Below are 22,659 nucleotides of genomic sequence, written 5' to 3'. Positions count from 1 at the left end.
TTTCTGGCCTTCCACCAAACCGTTGACGGTGTGATCTACACCAAACCAAATTTTTTTTTTTCTCATTATTTCAATTTTTTGAGTCTCTACATGATGTGCTCACACAAGCAATCAAGCTAGATGCCTTGGAAAGTTTGTTACGAGCAAATGGTTTTTTTAACCCTTGCAGCTACATCTCCATTACCTAATTAAATTTATTAAAATTTTATGAATTTTTTAAATTTGAATCTTCTTTTCTAGCGAATGTTATTCCTTTTTAAAAGTTTTGATTTCAATTGGATACATCATTTGACAAACACTTGGAGGGCAAATCTACTAGACACTTAAACTCCCCAAAACACAAGGCTTTTTGGTAATTGAGCCAATTAAGTTAGTACTTCAAATATTTTTATTGCTCAAATAAAATAAACACTTATGAGTCACCCGCTGATCATATCATTATAAAGAATAGTAATTTAATACATATTACTATGATAATCTAATTCATTCACTTCAGCCTCCATTAGCAACCAAAATAATTTTAATATTTAACTATTTGCAACATAACACTCACTATTATAATAATTATTATCCAAACACTACTATGATATTTTAAATAATGAATTATTGTAATGTTTTTAAAAAGTAATAACGTAACAAATATTAAATTAAATTAAATTATACTATTAATGTGTTACTTTGCTCTTATATCTTTATAATAATGAATTATCATGGTACCAAAATTTAAAAATATTATCTTATGTTATAATAATATTATGTTATTATATTAAAATATAAGATTGTCAAATAATATTTTTATTTTAATATTATATAATTCAACAGTCAACAGCATAATATTATAATAATAAAATAATATTTTTTATATTATTAATATTCATTAAACATTGAATTTTTTTATGTACCTATTTGAAAATAAAATAATTTTAATGAATTTGAACAAAATATTTTACCTAATAATCTAAATCAAATAAAGAAACTCTTTTATTTTTAGATTCGTTAAAATATTATTTTATTTCATTTCAGAAGGCCATCTGATACTCCCGAAGCAAACGCCTCCAATAAATTCAAACATTGAAGCAGTTCCCTCATCGCCTTTCGAGGTAGGTTATGCATTTTGCTTGCAGTCTGCAGGCGCTGCTTCCACGGGTTCAAATTCCTCTCTTTCCCTTTCGTTTTTTTCATTTTGTTTTTGGGCAAGAACAGGTTCGTCCTTCAATTTTGCGTTCCAATTTCCGAAGTGAACTGTTCTTTAGTTCGATAAAAGAAAAGAAAAAAAGAACAGAAAAATTGGGTATATAATTTGTTTTAGGAAGTCACTTTCTTTTCATTTGTTAAATTAATTCTATACATGATTTCCTGGGCCCAGGGTTTTAAGTTTTAATGGGAAAAATGGATGTGCAGGAGCAAGATCGATTTGATAAGTTTATGCATTCGATGCGGTTTTGATTCCCACAGACGCGGCAATGGCTGGAAAGTCGCGACCCAGGATGAGGAAACTGTCTATATACCTTTATGTTCCCAATATCATTGGTGGGTTCATTCTCTGCTCTTCTTTTTTTTCCCCCACATAATTTCTCTGTGCGGGTGTTTGTTTGTGAATGTTTGTGTCATGGGTCTGTGTGTGAAAATCATCTTTAAAATTTCTAATGAAATATTGTGTTTTTATATGGGTTGCAGGCTACATAAGAGTTCTCTTAAACTGCATTGGCTTTGCCTATTGCTTTTCCAACAAAAATCTTTTCTCCATTCTCTATTTTATCAGGTGAATATCGATCTTTGGAAGCTTTCTCTAACTTATGAATTCCATTGTTTTAATTGTGGATTTTAATTTGGGGTCTGGATCTGATTGAATTTGCGGTTTACAGCTTTGTGTGTGATGGCTTGGATGGTTGGTTTGCCCGCAAATTTAATCAAGGTAAAACTTTAGTGATGTTTTTGTCATCTCTCCAATGCATTATTATGGTAAAAAATTGCAATGTTATGTTTGTTATTAGGGATGTGTTTCTTTAATACCTAGAAAACACTAGTTAAGTGCTTTAAGTTAGTAATGCAACTTTAAGATAGTAATAGTAATTCTTTTAGCCATTAGTTTTAATTGGGGGGTGGGGGCTGTTATAATTCTTGTGTTGTCTTAAATAATCATTCCAAAAGATTCTCCTTATTCTTATTGCCTTTATAAGAGTCTTATACTTGAAACTTTGGAGTTTTTTTCCATTTTTAAATTTTTTTAATAAAATATTAAATAATAGTCTGATTGAAGATAATTTTCCCATTTTGATGTGTTCCAAATCTTGTTGGATGGTCCACTGAGATTTAAATAAAACTCATTGGACCATCCAACGAGTTTTAATGGCCAGGCCATTCGTGTGTTGACACATGGCAAGTAAAACTCGCTGGATGGTCCATCGAGATTTGCTTGGGAAATGAAGCAGGTGCTGACACGTGGCAATTTAAATCTCGCTGGACCATCTAGCGAGATTTACACTGCATGCAATTTTTTTGTAAAAAACGAAAATAAGAAAGAAAATTTATTTTTTATTATATTTTTTAAATAATAAATGTTATTAAGAATATTTTTTTTCCTAATATAATAAAAAAATCAAGAAAATAGAAATGTTAATGACGTGTAAAATGAAAATTTTTTTCCTCAATGTTTTTCCTATGTTCTCTTACATTTTTCTAGTTCCAAATGTAACCTTAACTATCAATTATAAAGTATTGTATTAATGGTTGAACCCATAAAATAGTCCAAGACTTAAGAGTAGACATCAATTGTCTTTCTTTTTTCTATTTTCTGTTTTTTTAATATTTAATAATATTAAATATAACTAATATATTACATATTATATAATTATTCAATTTTATTTTAGCTTAGTTATTTCTTCTAACCTCCTTGACACTTTCAAGGGGTTCAAGGACTTTTAATTAACTATTTTTTTTTTTTAATTTATCGAACTTTAATTCTAAATATCAATGATTTACTAGGCTTTTTTGACACTCTAGGATAATTTTTATTTATCCTTACAAATGTTTTTGATTTAGTAGGGCTTTTCGACACTCTAGGATATTTTTTTATGCAACATCCTTATAATTTGTTGTTTGTTTGTTTTGTTTTGTTTTGTTTTGTTTTTGTTTTTTTTTTGTTTTTAAATGGGAAGAAAAAGGGAATTAAGTGCAAGGATATGAGAAACCCAAGTACCCTTTGCTTCTTTGTATTTCACAACTTTCTTACACATTCAAAGTATCGAATTACTGTAAAAATTTTGGTAGTCTCCTTTTAAAAATGAACATATCCATCTATGCACTTGTTCAAAGAGAACATTTTTCCTCGGAAATCGATACCAGTATGTTCACAAATTTCATTCACAACTTTCATATACATATACATATTGGGAAACAATACATAAGAGCACCTATTCAAATCCATGCACCTGTTCAAAGAAAACAACTTTAATCGGACTATACCTTATGCTCCCTGTGCATGTCCAACTCGAACCTGTATCAGAGTAATGTATGTTGCGCAACTGACGGCGCCCTCAAGTCGTCCCTCTATTTGTACAAAATAAAACGTAAGTATTCGAATGTAATTTGTAGTACTTACTGCTCATTACGTTACATTCGAATACTTACGACACAAATTCATTGTAAATGATGTTGTTACTAACCGTATGCGAGTGGGACTGGTTCAACCAGCCCACACCTGTAGTAAGCATAGTGGGCCAGATATCTCCAGCCTTGATAGTTGTGCGGTGCGGCACATCTCCCTGTATAGTCACGTCAAAGTCGCGGACCACCAACTGTACGATCGAATTTGCATAAGGTTCTATAGGAGTGGAAGGAATATTAGATGCGCGAAATTCCCCGATAGGTCGCAAAACAACATCCCACATATTAAACGCAAAATGTGGGCTTGTGCATAGCACGCTACAGTATCCGCATCTGCATCTATCTGTACCTGATGAAAATCTCTCAAGAAACCGCATAAGGATGTGGGCACCCACCAAGTTAGTGTCAAGTGGCATGACCCATAACAAACGTTCGCACATACGGTGCAGTGCGAGTACTCCCTAATGGTTTCCAGGACTGTCTTCTGGTCCGGTAGTACGACTAGTGATCGGCCTCCCATCAATGGGCAGCCCGAGCAAGACCGTGACGTCCTGGAGTGTAATAGTTGCCTCCTCGTGCGGTAGGTAGAACGTATGCGTCTCCGGTCTCCATCGCTCCACGAAAGCGGTCACCAAATGCCAATCCAATTGGATGTGGGCAATTCGATATATCCTGAAGAATCCCGCATCGCGGATCCATCTAATGATGTGGTCGTATGCATCAAATCGGTGCCCCACAAATTGTGTGCCCCCTCAGTTGTACAAGGGCTCGACGTAACCATCAGCTCATGCTCGGCTGGACTGGTGCTCATAACCCATTGTCAACACAGTGCGGTCAGTTGGCCCTAGATTGATCCTACAAAAGGTACCAGTGAAATATAGTAAATATAAAAATAAAATGATATGTAGTAACAGTCCTATAAGTGTGTAATAAGTCAATGTGAAGGGCCAACTGAATCCCCAAGTTGCATCATTCTCGGATACCTTATGCAGTTATGTCCTTCTTGATGACATATGCTGTACGTGCTCTTCTTCCTATTTTTCCTTGCGTCCATCTCATTTCGTAGACGTGAGCTCCTATGCCGACTTTTATGTCGAGCATATGCAGGATTTGCGTGTAAAGTCAGCAATGAGGATGCTGACCAATACGCCTCGTGCCTAATTGAGTTAAAATTGGCTGGGTATGTCGCATAGTGCTCGGCAGTGCTCCAACATGATTCAACATATCTGATAGTGTTCAGCCATGTCTCAGCACATGCAGCGAGAAAGTGGGAGTAGGGAAAGTGTAAAGTTTGCCACTTTCCACATAAGCATTTGCGTCTATTTGTGCCCAATGTTTGGACATTGTTTCCTTTATGCCGCCCTTGTTGCGTGGTTGTGATGCTAAAGGTACCATTGGACCAGTTGAACGTCGTGACTCGATGTCCAGTCGCTTTGAGCTTCCCTTTTTCCATCGCTAGCAGTATATGCGGAGTAAATGCATTTTCTCCAACTATTGCCTTACGAGCAACCTCCCGTCGGCTATTGAAATAATGTGCAACGTGATAAAATGTTAGTTGCACAAGGGCCGTTATTGGGAGGCTACGAGCTCTTTTTAGGACGGTGTTGAAACATTCCATAAGGTTAGAAGTCATGTTTCCATACTTTCGTCCACTGTTGTGGCACTGAATCCACATATGAGGAGGGATTTGCTCAAAAAATGACTTTACTAGTTCTCCAGCTTCATCAAATATCCTTTCCATCTCTACTTGTCAAATTTTATTACCTTGTACTCCCTTCCTGCTCACTCAGCCATACGCTTTAGGTTGATACTTTGTACTTTAGTATTAAAGTTGCTGACCACGTGTCGAAGGCAAAATCGGTGGTGGGTACATGGTGGTTGCCAATTAGGATTTCGTTGCACTGCAGCGAGAATTCTTGGATGCTTATCTGATATCAGGAAAATGTCGTCCCTATCAGTAATGGAATGAAGACAACACAAAAACCAATTCCATGTGTCCAGACTTTCCTCTTGGACAATAGCAAATGTAAGGGGAAAGATTTGCCTATTTGTATATGGGCACGTTGTAATTAGGAGTTTACCTTTGTACTTACCATATAGGTGTGTCCCGTCTACGCATATAATGGGAGGGCAATGACGAAAATCTTGAATGGATGCTGCAAACGACCAAAATGCAGATGGAAACGTTGCGGTGTTTTTGGATCTTGGAACAGGAGTCCACCTCCACTTGATTACAGTACTAGGATTGTACACGCACATCGCTTCCATCCAATTCGGTAAAGTTTGATATGACATCTCCCAATCGCCGAAGATTTGGGCAATTGCCTTCTGTTTGCCCAACTAGACCTTCTTATACGAAATCAAATAGCCGAAGCGACGATTTGATGAACTCTTTCAATGTGGCGATTGATGTAGACGCATCTACCCTTATCATATTCACTATCTCCCCAGCAATTAGGGAATGTGATTTGGTTATGGACCTGCGAGAGAAGGTCACTCAAACAAGTGTGCGGACCACCATATCAAGTGATTTTGAATAAATTGTGTTTCTTCCGAGACATTGCACGTACTCTCCATCTGCAATCAAACGCCTTACACTTAGCAACCCATAACACTGGATTAGACTGTACAACGTAGAAGTCATGGTGGGTTCTAGCGTGATAAATCCGCACTGCCACTATCAATTGATCCTCGACCCGAATAGCATCCCCTTACCTAGCTTGTATAGGAAGCTCCTCTTCGTGTGGCAAAATTGCATTATCTACATCAATTTGAGTGTACATTGGAGGTTCGTCCATAAATTGAGTGTTGTAGATGACATCATTAGTTTCACCGGGGGGGGGGGGGGGGGGTTGAGTGGGTGGGTTCACATCATCGGTAAACTCATTTAACCCTTAGCAGTTGCCTGCTCGTACGTTTCTTCATCTTCTAAATTAACATTGTTCGTAATATTCATCCCCTCGTCTAACGCAACGTTTGCAATGACGAACAACGATCCTGGACCTTCAACTTGAACTTCTTTGCAACCTCCCTATTCATCCGTGTGAAAAACAAATCTTTCATACGTCGGTGGCTCGAATGACGATCTCGGACCTTCATTGAAATCCACAGCAGGAGCCCCACCAAGGTCCGCACTTGTGTATGGTTCAATATAATCAGACGCAGTCATTTCATAATGGCGTGTTTGTTGGGTGTCTTCCTCCACTTCAACCATGTGTTCAGCAAGCGTCTCTATCTGCCTATCCGCAGAGACACCCATTTGAGGAATGATTTCCACATATAACTGCATAGTTATGTATGAAGCGCCTGCGCAATGTGCATCCAACACAATGCGTAGACCATAGTCATTTGTTACGGGAACAACCTCATAGAGTACTGTATCATTGAACCCTCATATAGGGTATCTTGCGATCATCCGCAATGCATATTGGTTTGGATTAATATGCAAATATTTGTATATCTGCACATACAATTTGTTTAATTTGGTCCTATTGTCAATTCGAATTGGTCGAACTGGCTTGGTACTATAACTAACACCTTCAACTCTAGTGATTATCTCCCCTCCCCCCCCAGTATACAACAATACAGTAACCGGAACATTGCTTGAGCTTCTTACCATTTAGATCGATCCTCAGGAAATAGTAAGGACCTACGAAAGACAAAAATGCATATATAAGTGCATGGCATAACACCTCCGGACAAGTTCTTATTATTTGTATATTTTGTGCATCATCTATAAAACACTGACTAAAAAAATTTAGTTATTGTTATCCATGAAACAAATTTGCCCTAGAGATACTTGGTCAATTAGGGAAGGTTAATCAAAATTGAAGGCCAAAATAAATTGGGACATTTGAAGTTGGAAAGCTTATAGGACATCATGAGAGTAATTACATTGCCCTTTTTAGGTCATATTGTGGATTTGGGTTAGCTCCTTTAGTTCTTTTATAAGCTGCCAACCTAGGGCAGTGTAGGATTCAACATTGAATATGCCTTTTAAGAAATTGTTGTTGGGATGACTAAGTGCTAATAGAGATTTAAAATATCAACATGCTGCCATTGATTGTATTGTTCGTCATACAATTTGTAATTTTAATTCATAATTTATGACAAGTCCACCTATGTTGCTCTAAAAATCTATTTACCATTTACATGCTTAAAGCCTCAAGCATTTTTCAATATACAATCATGTATTGAGTATAAAATAAATATTTGTGTGAAAATAATAATATATCCAAATTCAATATAAATCCAAATCCTCCTTTTCAAATATAAGGTGAATCTTTTTTCAAATCCAAAAATATTCATATCCAATGATTAACACACTAAATTATAGCATAGCTTAATTTTTTTTTTTTCCATAACAATTTTTAAAACACTAAATTACAGCATACCCAAGAACAATTACACATACAATATACAAGGTGAATCCTTTTTCAAATCCGAAAATATTCATATTCAATGATTGAAACACTAAATTACAGCATACCTTAATTTTTTTCAATAACAATTTTTTTTTTTCAATAACAATTACACATATATTATATACACATGTGAATGAAGTATCCGAGGCAAATGGGTAAGCAAAGTAAAACATTGCATGAAAACATTGCAGGAAACACAATGACAAATTCAAAGGAAATAAAATACAAATACAGAATAACCCTAACCTCAATATTGGGGATTTCCAGCAAAGGCTTCCAATCAGCAAATTAAATATGCTATGTACTAATTTATTAAACACACTAACAAATATTTGGATCAAACTAACAAATTCTTCACTCAAACTAACTAGTCTGAATTCAATAATATTTCCTTGAATTTGTTATTGTGTTCGGTCTGAATTCAATAATATGAGCGTAAGGGTTGAAGAAGCTACATACCTTATCTCCCCCTTTTATACCTTCCTCCCCAACGTTTGATGAGCAACGTTCGGCTCTCCTCTCCAACGGTCACCTGCTCAGGCGTCCAATCGTCCGGCCCTTGGTCAGTGGCTCTGCCCTCTGCTCTGCAACTGCAACACTCCTCTCTGCTCTTTCTGCAATTCGCGAGCAAATGATGGAGGAAGAAAAATTTCAAAAGTCGAGCAAACACCGGTCCATTTCCGAAGCAAGACTTGCTGGACCATTCGGCGAGTTTTTCCAATTCCCAAGCAAATCTCGCTAGATGGTCTAGTGAGCTTTAAGTGCCACACGTCAACAGACGAAGAGCCCTTTTGTTTAAATTTCGCTGGATGGTCTAGCGAGATTTAAATTGGCACGCATCAGCACCCGCTTCATTTCCCAAGCAAATATCGCTGGATGGTCCAACGAGATTTAAAAAAAACTCGCTGGACCATCCAGCGAGTTTTACTTGCCACGTGTCAACACACGAATGGACCATCCAGTGAGATTTGGGACACATCAAAATGGGAAAATTTTCTCCATTCAGACTGTTATTTAATATTTTATTAAAACATAAAATAAAAAATGGAAAAACTCTGGAACTTTGAGCTCTATCCTGCTCCATATTCAATCAATAAAGAAGCTTTTTTATTTTTGTGGTTTGGCAATTGATTGTGGTGCTTAGTGGAGGTCCTCATATTTATAGGCATAATTTAATTGAAATACCATTGCAAGGCTATTAATATAATCTTCTTTCATTCATTCATTGTTATTATTATTATTATTATTATTATTATTATTATTTTTGTAGTTATCTTGCTTTATGCAATGCTCAGTGTCATTTGATTGATCATCATCCCTTATCATTTCAGTTTCCACCTTTGGAGCTGTTCTGGATATGATAACAGACAGGTGACTTTATCAAAAACTTCCAACTCTCTCAACATGAACATGAACAACCTCTCATTATCAGAGACATGGATTTTGAGTTAGTCCATTGTGCTAATGTGTTAACCTTGTTGTTATGTTTCATATCCCAGAATTAGCACTGTTTGCCTACTAGTTATCCTTTCCCAAGTATACAGGTGAGGCTTGTTTTTTTTTTTTTTTGTTCATAACAAGATAGGTATTTGAGCTCTTCAGTAAAATGTTTTTGCAGGCCAGGTTTGGTGTTCTTGTCATTGGTTGCCTTAGATATTGCCAGCCATTGGCTGCAAATGTACAGGTATTTTTTCTTGTGAATTTAACATGATTTTTTTTTTATTGGCAAATGCTCGATCTCTGGTGGTTTTATACTCCATAAGTTCTTCTTTTGCTGATACAAAAAATTACTGCTAGATCTCTGATATTTAATACCTTAACCGTCGTTTCCCTTTATTTTGTTGCAGTACTTTCTTGTTAGGCAAGGCTAGTCATAAAGATGTTAAAGACAGCACTAATTGGCTTTTCAGAGCATACTATGGGAATCGGATGTTTATGGGTTATTGTTGTGTAGCATGCGAGGTAATCGCTAATGTTGTTCTGTCTATACTCTACACTATAAAATTCTTTTAGATACTACCTTTTTTTTTTCTTGAACAGAGCATTTTGATTTGCAGGTTCTTTATATAATTTTATTTCTTCTTGCGGACAGTCAAACTGAAAATGTGGCTGATGTAAGCCTTCATTTTGTTGATGGCATTGATTTTCTATCTCAATGTGCAGACCTTCAGTAGTTAGTCAGATTACATTGCTTCCTTTGTTTTTCTGTGTTTGTGTTTTTTTTATTTTTTTTCAGGTTCTAATGGGTGCTATGAAAGAGATTTCACTTCTTTCAGTTCTAGTTGTTCTGGCTCTGTTTGGATGGGCAATCAAGCAAACAGTTAATGTTATACAGGTGAGAATTTTTTCTTAATTAACTTGTGCAAACTCTGCCTACTCAAATTCTTTTCAGTGATCAAGAACCTTTTTGTGGATGTAGAATAATTTTGTTAACCAAAGGCAATAACATTCCAGTTGCCTGAAGTTGGCTAGTCAAAGATGCATTTTCCTTCTTTCGTATGCCCAAACATTTAATGTCTGCCTTCATTTGTATTCAGATTACTATTTTTGTATATGCTTTAGAGTTTATTTTAGTTACTTCTTTAATACTGACTATTTACTTTGATGAAAATGGGTATCGATAGTAGAAAGTATCAATTAATGGAACCATGGTGTTTTCTTGCACTTTGTATTTTAATGGAATCCTGTGTGCTCATTATTGTGGCTCAACATGGCCATTAAAGGCAACATCTAGTGCACAAAACCGCCTTGCCATATCAGGGTTATATACAGCCTTAGCTCCACTATCAGAGAGGCTGTTTTGGTCACTTGAGCCTCTTGCCTTCTGGTAGATGAAAAAATTGGTTTGTAAATTACGATATGTTTGACATATTAATTTGATGGATAAGTGTTTTAATGTTTGGCATATTCTTTGATTTTATGGACCAAAATGATTAAACCAGGGGACTCAGTAGTGGGCTTCCCCAACTTTTGTGGAAGATCAAGTTTCCCATGTATAACTGATGCGGAATTGGGGGGAAAGGAAGCATAGTGTTGAATTTTTTGTTGTTTCTGTCTCCTAGAATATTCATTGGGATAAATTGCTTCTTATTATAATATCCAAACTGGCCTCTATTTTGATGTCTACAGATTCAGGGCCTTCAGGTGGGTTGGTCGTTAGACTGATTACCTGGTACCCCCTAGGGGAAGTCAGGGATTGAATTGCTGCCAGGCTCCATTGAGACTAGGTTCTTTGGCTCCCCCAATTACGAGGGGAGATACCAAGAAACAAAAAAGAATAAACGCCTACATTTATTTATATCCTCTTCTATACTGGTTTATCATAATCTTTCTCAAGTTAAAAACTGGTTTTGCCAATATCTAGAATCAGCTAGCACTTTGTTTTCCTATATTTGCTGCTGCTGTACAACTAGTGGTGAAGCCAGGCTCCCGAAGTTGTGGAGGAAAAAATGGGGATAAAGGAAAATGATTCAATGTTTTAAGGGTTTTACAAAGTGTAAAAGAAATTTGAGTGGGCTAATTGCATATATTAGTATATAGGTAACTTTTTTTTTGGACAGGCATGGTCATTACCTGTGATCTGTAGGGAATCCTAGTGTTCAAATTGTGGGTGCTGCTGCCTGTTTCCTTGAGATGGGTTATCTGCATCGGTGCATCCCCAGTAAGGAAAGAAGATGGAAAACAAAAAGATGTCCACAGTTACTTATATTCTTTTATTTTATACTGACCTATGTTTTAAGGTTGTCTTGATGTTTCTCAAATTAAAACATGTTTTGACAATTCCTAAAATATGAGAGAGCTTTGAATTTCTTTCTTCACTGCTGTTGTGCATCCAGTGGTGGAGCTATGCTTTCAAAAGGTTTTTTTTTTGGTGTTGTGGTTAGATGGGGTAAAATGGGGATGATAGTGAGAAATCATTCGCAGTGTCAAGGTTTTACAAGATATAAAAAAAAGAAATTTTGGTGGGCCAATCAATAAATTTTCCTTTAATATAAAGGTTATGAAGTTATGGGGGTTGGGGGAGTTTTTTTCCCCCCTTAGGTTGGGGGGTGGGGAAGACCTTAGGTATTTTGTTTGGCTATACTGCCTTTTTACATCAATTGCAAATATTAGTGTCCAAGTATTCCTGAGAATGGTTGCAGCTTTGGATATTTGTGTATATTGTGATGTTTCATTATGCCAATGTAGAAAAGACTTTGAAAGCTCTTAAAGTTATAGGGAATATTAAGTTAGCAATATATTCATCCCTTTACTAGTGTTTTGTACTAACTTGTGTTTGTATGCCTTGTACTTCATCCGTGATTCAACGAGATGAGCTCATAGTTAGCAGAAAATGCTAATGTTTTAGCTAACCACGAATTGGTAAATGTTCCAGAACATGTTATATTTTCGTTCTAGAATGCCCATTCTAGCTGTCCAAAGTTTTAATTCAATATTTATTCCATAACATATTCTTTTATAAGTTGAAGTGGGGAACTATCACATTGTAATTCTATTTTCGGTAATTTTTATATATTTCACAAAAGAAAAAATCTTCCAAATTTAGAAACGTCTCAACATCCTTGAAAATGTACCTGTGCCATTGCACATTTTTCACAAATATATCCATAGAAGTATACCCCTAATGTTCCACATTTTAGAACATGTGACGTATCACAATCTCGTTCCTGTTCCATGAACGTTTCAGATTCTAGGCATTATGTGCTATTTTATGCTTTGAATTGTGCACTGGTTGCTTAATTTTGCAGCCATGGTTAAGTTAGGGCTGTTTAATTTTAATGCGCATGGATTTTTTTCCACTGTTCTATCCTCTTGCAAGAATATGAGCTTGGCAGGCTTACCACTTACCTAGTTGACTTGGTAGGTGCCACACGGTGTTGTTTGTACAACTGTGTGCCTACAAACTTCACCCTGTGACAGTAACCTTTTTTATTCCAAATTTTCTGTACTTATTTTATGAATATTTTGATGTGGAGGCAAGAATCAAACTTATTCACCCACTATGCAATGTTCACGATCTCACATCGGATGTGAACTTGGGAGATCTTAGTCTTGTAAGGATACTGTTGGATTTCTAGGGAATAAATTAGGAAATTCTATTTTTTGAATAAAATCTGAAATTTTATGTCAGATTCTAGTAGTTTCTGTTCCTGTTTTCTAGCCTAGAGATCTGCTGATTTGATTTGATTTGATTTGCTGATTTTGTGGTGATTTGATTTGCTGATTTGTTGGCCTTCCTCTACTATTTATCTTTGTAATCGTGTCTCTTCTCAAAAATCTTTCATGGTATCAGAGCCTCGTGCTCTTTTTCTATTTTGTTCTTTCTTCTGATGATGTCGTATAAGTCGGTGATGACCAGCGCCCAAAGAAATCCTACCGGTTTTCCGGTATTTCCGAAACCATTCTGCCCAATCCTGTTATTCCTCCCAAGTTTGTCTCTGCTGATTACTATTAATGGGCATAACTATCTCGAGTGGGCTCACTTCGTAAAATTGGCGATCGATGGCGGAGGAAAAATAGGGTATTTGATTGGGGAAATATCAAAACCTGTTGCTGGTGACCCTGATCTAAAAAAATGGCAGTCCGAAAATTCTCTTATTATTGCTTGGCTCATCAATTCCATGGAACCTGCCATCGGAAAACCTCATCTATTTCTTCCCACTGCTAAAGACATCTTGGAGGCCGTTCGAGATCTTTATTCGGACTTGGAGAATTCTTCTTGAAAACAAAGGTGTAGTCCCAAGAGAGGGGGGGGGGGTGTGAATTGGGTTTTAAAATTTTCTTTTAGTTCCTTTAATGAAAACTTAACCTTTTGTTGATAATGCATAACAACTTAATTCTTTTTATTTAATCCACAACCACACAAACATTCAATCAAACAAATTACCAAGCCAATCAATCATAAAACATTCAATCAAGATATACTTTGCAACTTAATGGAAACTTTCAGTTTTTTCAACTTGTGTGCAGCCCTGTTTATATAAATTTGATTCAAGCCCTGTATATATGAAATTTGTCTCTTAATTTGATATCCAATACAACATCCAATCACTCTTTCCAAATACTTAGACCTTAAATAAACTTTAAGTTAAAGAGTATTTGAGTGTTTCACCAATTAACGTACTCCCGTACAGTTTCCGCAAAGAATGGATCAACCAACGTACTCCCTTTCGGTTTTCGCAATCCCAAAAACAAATTAAGCTTAAGTTTACTTAATATCAAATCCACATAGTGTTTATAATTTAGGAATTTAAAACATCCACGCAGTTCGTATATGCTGTAAGTAAAGAGAGTAAGGGAAAGAGAGAGCAAGATCACGACTTTTACGAGGTTCGGCTTATACCCAGCCTACGTCCTCGCCTTTGGCAAACCACCAAAGGATTCACTAAAACCAGTTCTTTTTCCGGGCGAAACAACACCGTTTACACAACACTCCTTCGATTAGGCTAGAGCACGCCTCTCCAAACGATATACCCTCGTTCGGTCACTCCTTCAATTAGGCTTGAGCCCGCTTCTCTAAGCGATATCCCACGCTTAGCGAATGATCCAAACACCTTGGAACGTCCAAGAACTACAAGAAAACACAAGATACAAGTTGCGTACAAGTATACTCTCACAAAGAACATATTAGTACAATTTCAAAACTATATACTTCAATGTAATTCAAAATATGAAATTCAGATTGAAGCTCTAAAAGTATTTCACCGTATGATTCTTTCAATGGATGAAAGAATTAGTATTTGTAGCACAATATCAGTGAGTGAGAGTTAGCAAGAACTCAGTAAGCTTCGTGCAAATTGAGAGCAAGAGAAAGCCTTGAGAATTTGAGAGCAATTGAGAGAGATTTGAATGCTGAATTTAATTCTTGCTAATTAAATCAATTTAACTTGGGTGTATTTATAGATGTAGAAAAGTATCTAGCTTATTCCCCAAGTTTACTTAGAGTAGGGTCCAAAATTTAAATAAGTTTGAGCCTCAAGTAATTGAATATTTCAAAATATGTCCGTTATGCATTTTAAATTTTGCCGCGTGATAGTTGACTATGAGGTCTCTGTCAGTCGCTTGTCAGTGTATTACGCATAAAATACACAGGCAGTAGGGTGGCAGTCGCCTGTGAACATGGGGTCAGGCGTCTGTCACTGAAAAACTAAGTTTTTAAAGATGAGCAGAAAGGGTGACAGTTGACTGTCAAAACTCAGTCAGTTGTCTCAAATTTCACTGGTAGTCGCCTGTTAAGTTCTAGACAGTTGATTGTCATGTTTTTGTCTGTACATTTAAAACTTTTTAACATGGCAGTAGACTGACTATGTGCAGTTAGTTGCTTATCAAGCAATTTTTCTTGTTTTAAAATATTTTTGTTCTCTCTCTTCTTTGCTTATTTAATCTTGGAATATCAATTTGTTTTTCTTTAAAAAATATGTTTCAAGACTTAAAAACAAGGTTTTTAGGTCTCTTTGCCTAATGAGCTTCAAAATGAAAATTCATACTTGAATCATACTTGAAGTACTTACAAAGCTTGTCCTAACGACTTACTTTACTCTTCTTTGCTTTGAGTTCTCTTTATTGCTAAGCTTCAATGATCCTGAATTTGAGGTGAGCTTTCAAGATTTATCTCTCTTGATCTTTCAATATTGCTTTAGATTTTGAGCTTCATTGATCTTTGAGCTTTCCATGTTGATCACTTGAGCTTTCATTCTTGAAGCTTTTTCTTTAATATCAATGTTCTCATGATCTTCAAGTTTTAATCCATGCCTTAAGTTTGATATAATCATCTTTCTTTGAAGTACAAGTTTTCATGAATTCTTTAACCTTGCATTCATCATCGAGTCCTAAAAAGATAAACAAAGCATGTTAAGTTCTACTTGTTTGCTAGCATCAAAACAGGATGTTAAGCCTTGTAAGGCCAACACTTCTCAAATATTTGAGTTGAAAACTCAACTTTGGAGATCCAAGCAGAATGATTGCGATTTTACTACTTATGACAACGAATTGTTAACGTTATGGCAAGAACTTGTAATGATGATGTTTGGGAGAATTCGAACGACCACACTTGCCATTGTTTTTAGCCAGTCTTAATTGGAGTTTGGACGAGGTCCGAGGTTGCATTTTCTGCAGGAAGCCATTGCCCTCTATTCGGGAAGTTTTTTCTGAAGTTAGACATGAGGAGTTAAGGAGAAAACTCATGTTGCACAACAACAAATCTGGTTTCAACCTAGAACCTGAGAGCTTTGCTTATGTGTCAAAAGGTCTTGATTCTGACAACGATGGGTGTAAGAAAATGTGGTACAAGCATTGCAAAAAACCGTGGCATATGAAGGAGATGTGTTGGCAGCTTCATGGTAAACCAGCAAATTGGAAGCTAAAATCCAAACATGACAGTCATGCCTACCAAGCCACTGCTGAAGAGACTCAGGAGCCTTCTACCAACTCGGATGCAGTCCCTTTTACCAAGGAGCAATTAGAGCATCTGTACAAATTGTTTCAATTTCCAAAACTGTCCTTAACTCCGTCTTGTTCATTGGTACATAAGGGTAACTCTCTTGCTACTGCGTTTTTATGTGTTATTCCTAATTCTGTTCATTCTTGGATAATTGATTCCGGTGCAACTGATCATATGACTGGTTGCTTCAAATTGTTCTCATCCTATAGTCCGTGTGCAGGCAATAAAAAGGTCAAAATTGCAAATGATTCACTCTTGGTAATTGCCGGGATAGGAACTATCAATCTCACTTCATTGTTAACTCTCCATGATGTGCTCCACATTCCCAATTTGTCTTGCAATTTGTTGTCCATCAGTAAAATTACCTATGCTCATCAATGTCAAGTTAATTTCTACTCTTCTTATTGTGAGTTTTAGGAATTGACCACGGGGAGGATGATTGGCAGTGCTAAGGAAAAAGATGGACTTTATTATTTTGACGATGGACCTAACTCGAGTAGATAATGTCAGAGTACTTGCTTAAATTCTGTTTTTGTTTTCAAAGATAATGATATCATGTTATGTCATTATAGGTTAGGGCATCCTAGTTTTCAATATTTAAAATACTTGTTTCCCAATTTATTTTGGAATAAAAGTCCATCTCTTTTCAATGTGAAGTTTGTTAGTTTGCTAAACATCATTGTGCGTCCTTTTCCACTCAACCCTACAAACCAACTACACCATTTATTGTGATTCATAGTGATATCCGAGGCCCATGTAGAACATTTATGTATTCTGGCAAAAAATGGTTTGTGACCCTTATTGATGATCACATGAGATTAAGTTGGGTTTATTTTGATAAAGGAAAAATCTGAAGTGGAAACAATTTTAAAATTTTTTTACACCATGGTACAAACACAATTTCAAAAAAATATTCAAATATTGCGGAGTGATAATGTTCGAGAATATTTCAAAAACATTTTGGGCCAATTTTTTCTTGAAAAAGGAATTGTTTATCAAAGCTCTTGTGTTGACACTCGACACTCCGCAACAAAATGGTTTGGCTAAAAGAAAAAACAAACACTTGTTGGAAGTACCTTGGGCATTGCTTTTTACCAATTAGGAACTTAAATATCTTTGGGGTGAAGCCGTTCTTACTGCTACATATCTCATAAATAGAACGCATAATAAGATTTTAAGCTTTGAAACACCTTTTGATGTTTTTCATAAGTTTTATCCAACAAATCGGTTGTCTTCTTCTTATTTGGTTGTCTTCTTCTTTATCCAACAAATCGGTTGTCATAATCGAGGAAAACGTGAACCCCGAGCCACAAAATGTGTGTTTGTTGGTTATGCTCCCACTCAAAAGGGGTATAAATGTTTTGAATCCATTTCCAAAAAAATGTTTGTTACCATGGATGTTACATTCTTTGAATTACATCCCTATTTTAGGCCTCATCTTCATGGGAGGAACCAAAACAAAGATTCGGTTGTGTTTAATGATTTTTTCCAAACTGAAGACTCACAAAATGATCCTTCTCCAACTTTGATTATTCAACCTGAAAACCCAAGCTTTATTATACCAGGAGAAAGTGAGTTGAAATTTTTAGATACTTAAAAGGCAGGTCTTCCTATAGTGCTATCTTATGATGTTCATGATCCTATACTGACTAACAAAGGAGAAACATAAAAAAAACACCACAACGTTGGTACCATTTGACATTGTCTACTCGTGACAGAGAATCACTCGAAAATAAAGGTTTTCCAATCCTCTACGCTATCCAAAATCCGTAAACCCTCCAGGTAATGTCCTCACCAAGCCTTTACCTCGTGTTTAGTCCATTTCACCTTTACCTCATGTTCAGTCCATTTCATCTTCGAGTTCCGAGTCCTTTAGTTTTGAACCCGAGTCTAGTTCCAATCCCGAGTTTGATGATTCTGAACTTCCCATTACTGTCCGGAAGAGTGTGAGGTCTTGCACCGAACATCCATTGTCCAATTATGTGTCATATGAAAATATCCCACCTATTTTTTGTGCTTTTATCTCACAATTGTCTTGTATGGAGATTTCTAATACTGTGCTGGATGCTTTGAAAGTTCTCGAGTGGAAAGAGGCTGTCTTTGAGGAGATGAAAGCTCTTGAAAAAAATGGCACGTGGGAGTTAGTCTATCTACCAACAGGAAAGTCAACTATAGGGTGCAAATGGTGTTTACAGTCAAATATAAATCTGATGGTTCTCAAGAATGGTATAAAGATCGATTGGTCGCCAAGGGATTTACTCTGACCTATGGCATTGATTACTTGGAGACATTCGCCCGAGTCGCAAAGCTAAATTCTGTAAGGTTCTTTTGTCACTTGTAGCTAATCGTGATTGGCCTTTGCAACAGTTGGACGTAAAAAATGCATTTCTTAATGGAGACCTGGAGGAAGAAGTGTACATGGGTGCACCTTTAGGATTTGGTGAAAAGTTTGGCACAAAGGTGTGTAAACTGAAGAAGTCCTTATATGGGTTAAACTGTCACCAAGACCCTAGTTTGAGAAATTCACTCATTTTGTTAAAAGTCAGGGGTATACTCAAGGGCAAGCTGATCATATGATGTTTGTAAGACATTCAGAGGATGGGAAGATAGCGATACTGATTGGGTATGTAGACGATATAATTTTCATTGGAGATGACATTCTTGAGATGACCCGATTGAAGACTTCCATCTCGTCAACATTTGAGATCAAGGACATAGGATCTTTGAGGTATTTCCTTGGAATGGAGGTTGCTCGGTCGAAGAAAGGGATTGTTGTCTCCCAATGGAAGTATGTCCTTGGCCTCCTTAAGGAGACTGGGATGAGCAGTTGTAGGCCAGCAGACACTCCAATAGATCCCAATCAGAAACTTGGAGATGACAAGGAAGGTGATTCAGTGAATACAACTCGGTATCAAAAGTTGGTGGGAAAGTTAATTTACTCATCTCATACATGGCCCGATATTGCTTTTGTTGTGAGTTTGGTAAGCCAATTTATGCATTCACTCTACGAGAAACATCTTGACATAGTTTATCAGATTCTCAGATACTTGAAAAGTACACCAGGCTAGGGTTTACTCTTCCAGAAGACCACACAGCAGAACATAGAGGCATACAATGGTAGGCTCAGTTAGACAGGAAATCCACCTCAGGATATTGTACTTATGTCTGGGGAAATATGGTCACATGGCGAAGCAAGAAACAAAATGTGGTTGTAAGGAGCAGTGCCAAGGCAGAATATAGGGCTATGGCTAACGGAGTTTGTGAGATGCTATGGCTGAAGAGAATTCTCGAAGAGCTGTGGATTCCGGTGAACATGCCAATGAAGTTGTGTTGTGACAACAAAGCTGCCATAAGTATTGCTCAAAATCCAGTACCACATGATCGCACGAAGCATGCAGAGATTGACAAACACTTCATGAAAGAGAAGATTGATAGTGGAGCTATTTGCATGCCTTTTGTTCCTACTAAACAAATAGCCAATATCTTCACCAAAGGACTAATAAGTTGATTATTAACATGCTTGAAACACTTCTCCATTTTACCAACTTGCTTTAACTCCATTTATTACAACTTCAATTTTTCTTCAGCTTGCATAATAGATCCACAAAATTGAAATCTATTACTACTATTACTTTCTTGATCATCAAGTTTAATCTTTTTTCCAATATTCTTCCTACTATGACTGAAATGGCATTTTATATGTTCCATCTTATTTCTACTTATCCTAAAACCTCTAGATTTTAAAGCTTCTATTTTAACTTTGATTCTACTCTACCCTTAATTTTATCAATCTAGACAATATCATCTACAAACAACATAGACCTTATTTTGAACCTCATTTTGGATGCTCTTAGTAAGTTCATCTATCTAATGCGAAAAAGATAAGGAGACTCAAAGCAAATCCTATTGTGATTGGAAATTCCCTAGACTCTTCACATAGTCCTAAGTAACGTAAATAACTTATTGGAAATAAGATGTGAGATAACAATCTCTTAGGCTTCTAGTTCTAAGAAATGTATAGTTATGAATGTGCAATAGTTCCATGTAGTCTCTTCAGGCTCAATTGGATGACTGCCATCTTTATTTTTCATTATTCACCACTGACCCGCTTTGCTCTATACATAGTGTGTTAGATGTGTCCTAAATAGCTATGCTTAGGCTGTTGAATGCATATTAGGTTTGAAATGTTATACATGAATACTGACAGCCTAGGTCTGCTGCTAAAGAACTTGAAGGGTTGTTTCACAGATCAAAGGCCTTGGTCTAATTACCATAGCTTCACATGAACCCAGTAGTGCACTAAACATTTAACTTTGATTCATCAGAACCACAAGGGGGGTGACCCAAATATTTTGTTCTGAAAAAAAAAAGATTGAGAAGTTGAGTAATGCTGATTTTGCCTATAATTTTGATTTTGATTAAGCTGTTTTCACAACTAGCATGCCTTTTCTTGCGCTTACTGTTCACCTGCTCAAGTCATTTCGTTCTACTTTTGCATCAATGAACTGCTGTGAATTGGAATATTTCGTAATCATTCCAGATGAAGACCGCGGCAGATATATGCGTGCTTTATGACATCAACAGAAAACAGGGGCGTTAGTGTTCATTATCTGTTCCAAGGATTGGGAAGCGTCCCACTGCTCAACCACTGGTGCCATTGTCATGTCATAACAAAATGAACATCACTAAATTTTGGTGGATATGCTACTGTAAAAAGTGATGGGAATCCTTACATGGTATGTTTGTTTTGTCTGTTTTTAATGTTTATGTCCTCAATCCATTCTTCGACTTAGTTGGCCGCATTAGAATGACAGCAGTGATACAATTTTACATTTACAATGAGAATTTTGCATTTTGAGAACTTCAATTTGAGCTTAACATTTGAATCACTTTTTTTTTTCCCTCGTAAATTTAAAAATGTTGGTACTGAGAGAGATGTTTTTTTTTTTTTTTTTTTGTGTACTTTTCCTAAGTTTTGTATTAGCAAGAACTGTGGATGGGGATATTAGTTCTGATCAGATCCAAGAGACACTTAAATCGATTCTGTAGGATTTCCAAGGAATTTTTTTTCCCTGAAAGCTGGCTAGGAAGTGGGTTGTCGCAAATATTATATTATGTTGTGATAGTATACTAATAATATACTATTATATTAGTATAAATACTACAATAGTGTGTGATAATGATGTAGTATAATGTAAAATACGTTATTATTTTATTTTACAGCAACATTAACAGAAATCGTATTGTAATATTAAACTTCCTTATAACATAATTTACTATTAAATCACTACAACTCTTTGTTCCTTCATATGATATTGAGCCTCTCAATTAGGATTGTTTGTAGCAATTGTTGCTTTTCAACACTTTGTTTGGTTAGCCAAATACCTATTCGTACAGTGAAAATATAATGAAAATTATATAAGGAGGCAATAATTTAGAGGGAAGTTCCTCATATAAAGTTTTATGTTATTCCATTTAATGCAGAATAGGAAAGGAAATAGACATTATCGTGGCGAAATTTGAAAATTATTATTTCTCATCTATTTTTATTGTCGTCCATAAAAAATTTTAAACTATCAAAATTTTCTATTATAATCACTTGATATTGACATACTGCCAGCCAAACATAATCTTAGTCCTTGCGTAATTCTCAAGAAAATCGTTTGATAATAGGACTTCTTTGAAACTTGAAAGACATTAGGAAAAGAAAGTGGGATTCATTTTTCGAGTTTACTTATCAAGTACGAAAGTAAAGTATATATATCAAAGCAATAAATAAAAGTTAATTTTATGTGTTTATGTTTAAATCTTTTTTGATATATTAAAAAAAAATTATTTTTATATAACTTAAAATATGAAGAAACAGTACATTAAATATATATATATATATATATATATATATTTCAATTTTCCTTTTCTTTCTCTAGAAAAATTCTTTCTGTCAAATGGAGTTGCATTCTATATAAGCATTTGTTCATTTTTGTAACAAAATTAGTAACCACAATTATTAACTTAATACAAAACTTACTAACATTTCAAAGTTCAATAGATGAAAGATGATATATGCACAAGTGTATACCATAGTCTATTCCTTAATATCTTTGATCTAACTTGTGATATGGATGCAACCAAATGATAACTATTGTTTGATTTGAATAATCTCAAACTTTATAGCCAATCAAATATACA

General features: G+C 35.8%; 1 protein-coding gene across 4 annotated transcripts; it reads left to right on the top strand.

The window, feature by feature from the left end:
- The first annotated feature begins 970 nt into the window (after positions 1–970).
- LOC131153201 (CDP-diacylglycerol--inositol 3-phosphatidyltransferase 1-like) lies at positions 971–21,337 on the top strand. 4 transcript variants are annotated; one of them, XM_058105352.1, is made up of 11 exons: positions 971–1,100; positions 1,402–1,530; positions 1,678–1,762; positions 1,866–1,915; positions 9,362–9,401; positions 9,530–9,574; positions 9,649–9,714; positions 9,878–9,992; positions 10,088–10,144; positions 10,267–10,365; positions 21,011–21,337. In XM_058105352.1, exons 2-11 carry the CDS (start codon positions 1,464–1,466, stop codon positions 21,068–21,070), a joined length of 684 nt encoding a protein of 227 aa, XP_057961335.1. In that variant the 5' UTR covers positions 971–1,100; positions 1,402–1,463; the 3' UTR covers positions 21,071–21,337. The 4 variants fall into 4 exon arrangements, with proteins under 4 accessions (XP_057961335.1, XP_057961333.1, XP_057961334.1 ...); XM_058105350.1 differs by having other exon boundaries at positions 1,066–1,203; XM_058105351.1 differs by having other exon boundaries at positions 1,067–1,291.
- Positions 21,338–22,659: the final 1,322 nt, after the last annotated feature.

The sequence above is a fragment of the Malania oleifera genome, chromosome 4, assembly GCF_029873635.1.
Source record: "Malania oleifera isolate guangnan ecotype guangnan chromosome 4, ASM2987363v1, whole genome shotgun sequence".
NCBI classification, from domain to species: Eukaryota; Viridiplantae; Streptophyta; class Magnoliopsida; order Santalales; family Ximeniaceae; genus Malania; species Malania oleifera.
Note: the sequence above shows the minus strand (reverse complement) of the source record. Positions and strands in the feature narration are given on the sequence as shown.

Excerpts from the sequence above, each read along its gene's own strand:
- LOC131153201 (XM_058105352.1), top strand. The coding sequence starts at position 1,464 with ATGGCTGGAAAGTCGCGACCCAGGATGAGGAAACTGTCTATATACCTT. Across the intron at positions 9,402-9,529 it reads CTGGATATGATAACAGACAG|AATTAGCACTGTTTGCCTAC; the intron begins GTGACTTTATCA and ends TTCATATCCCAG. Across the intron at positions 9,575-9,648 it reads ATCCTTTCCCAAGTATACAG|GCCAGGTTTGGTGTTCTTGT; the intron begins GTGAGGCTTGTT and ends ATGTTTTTGCAG.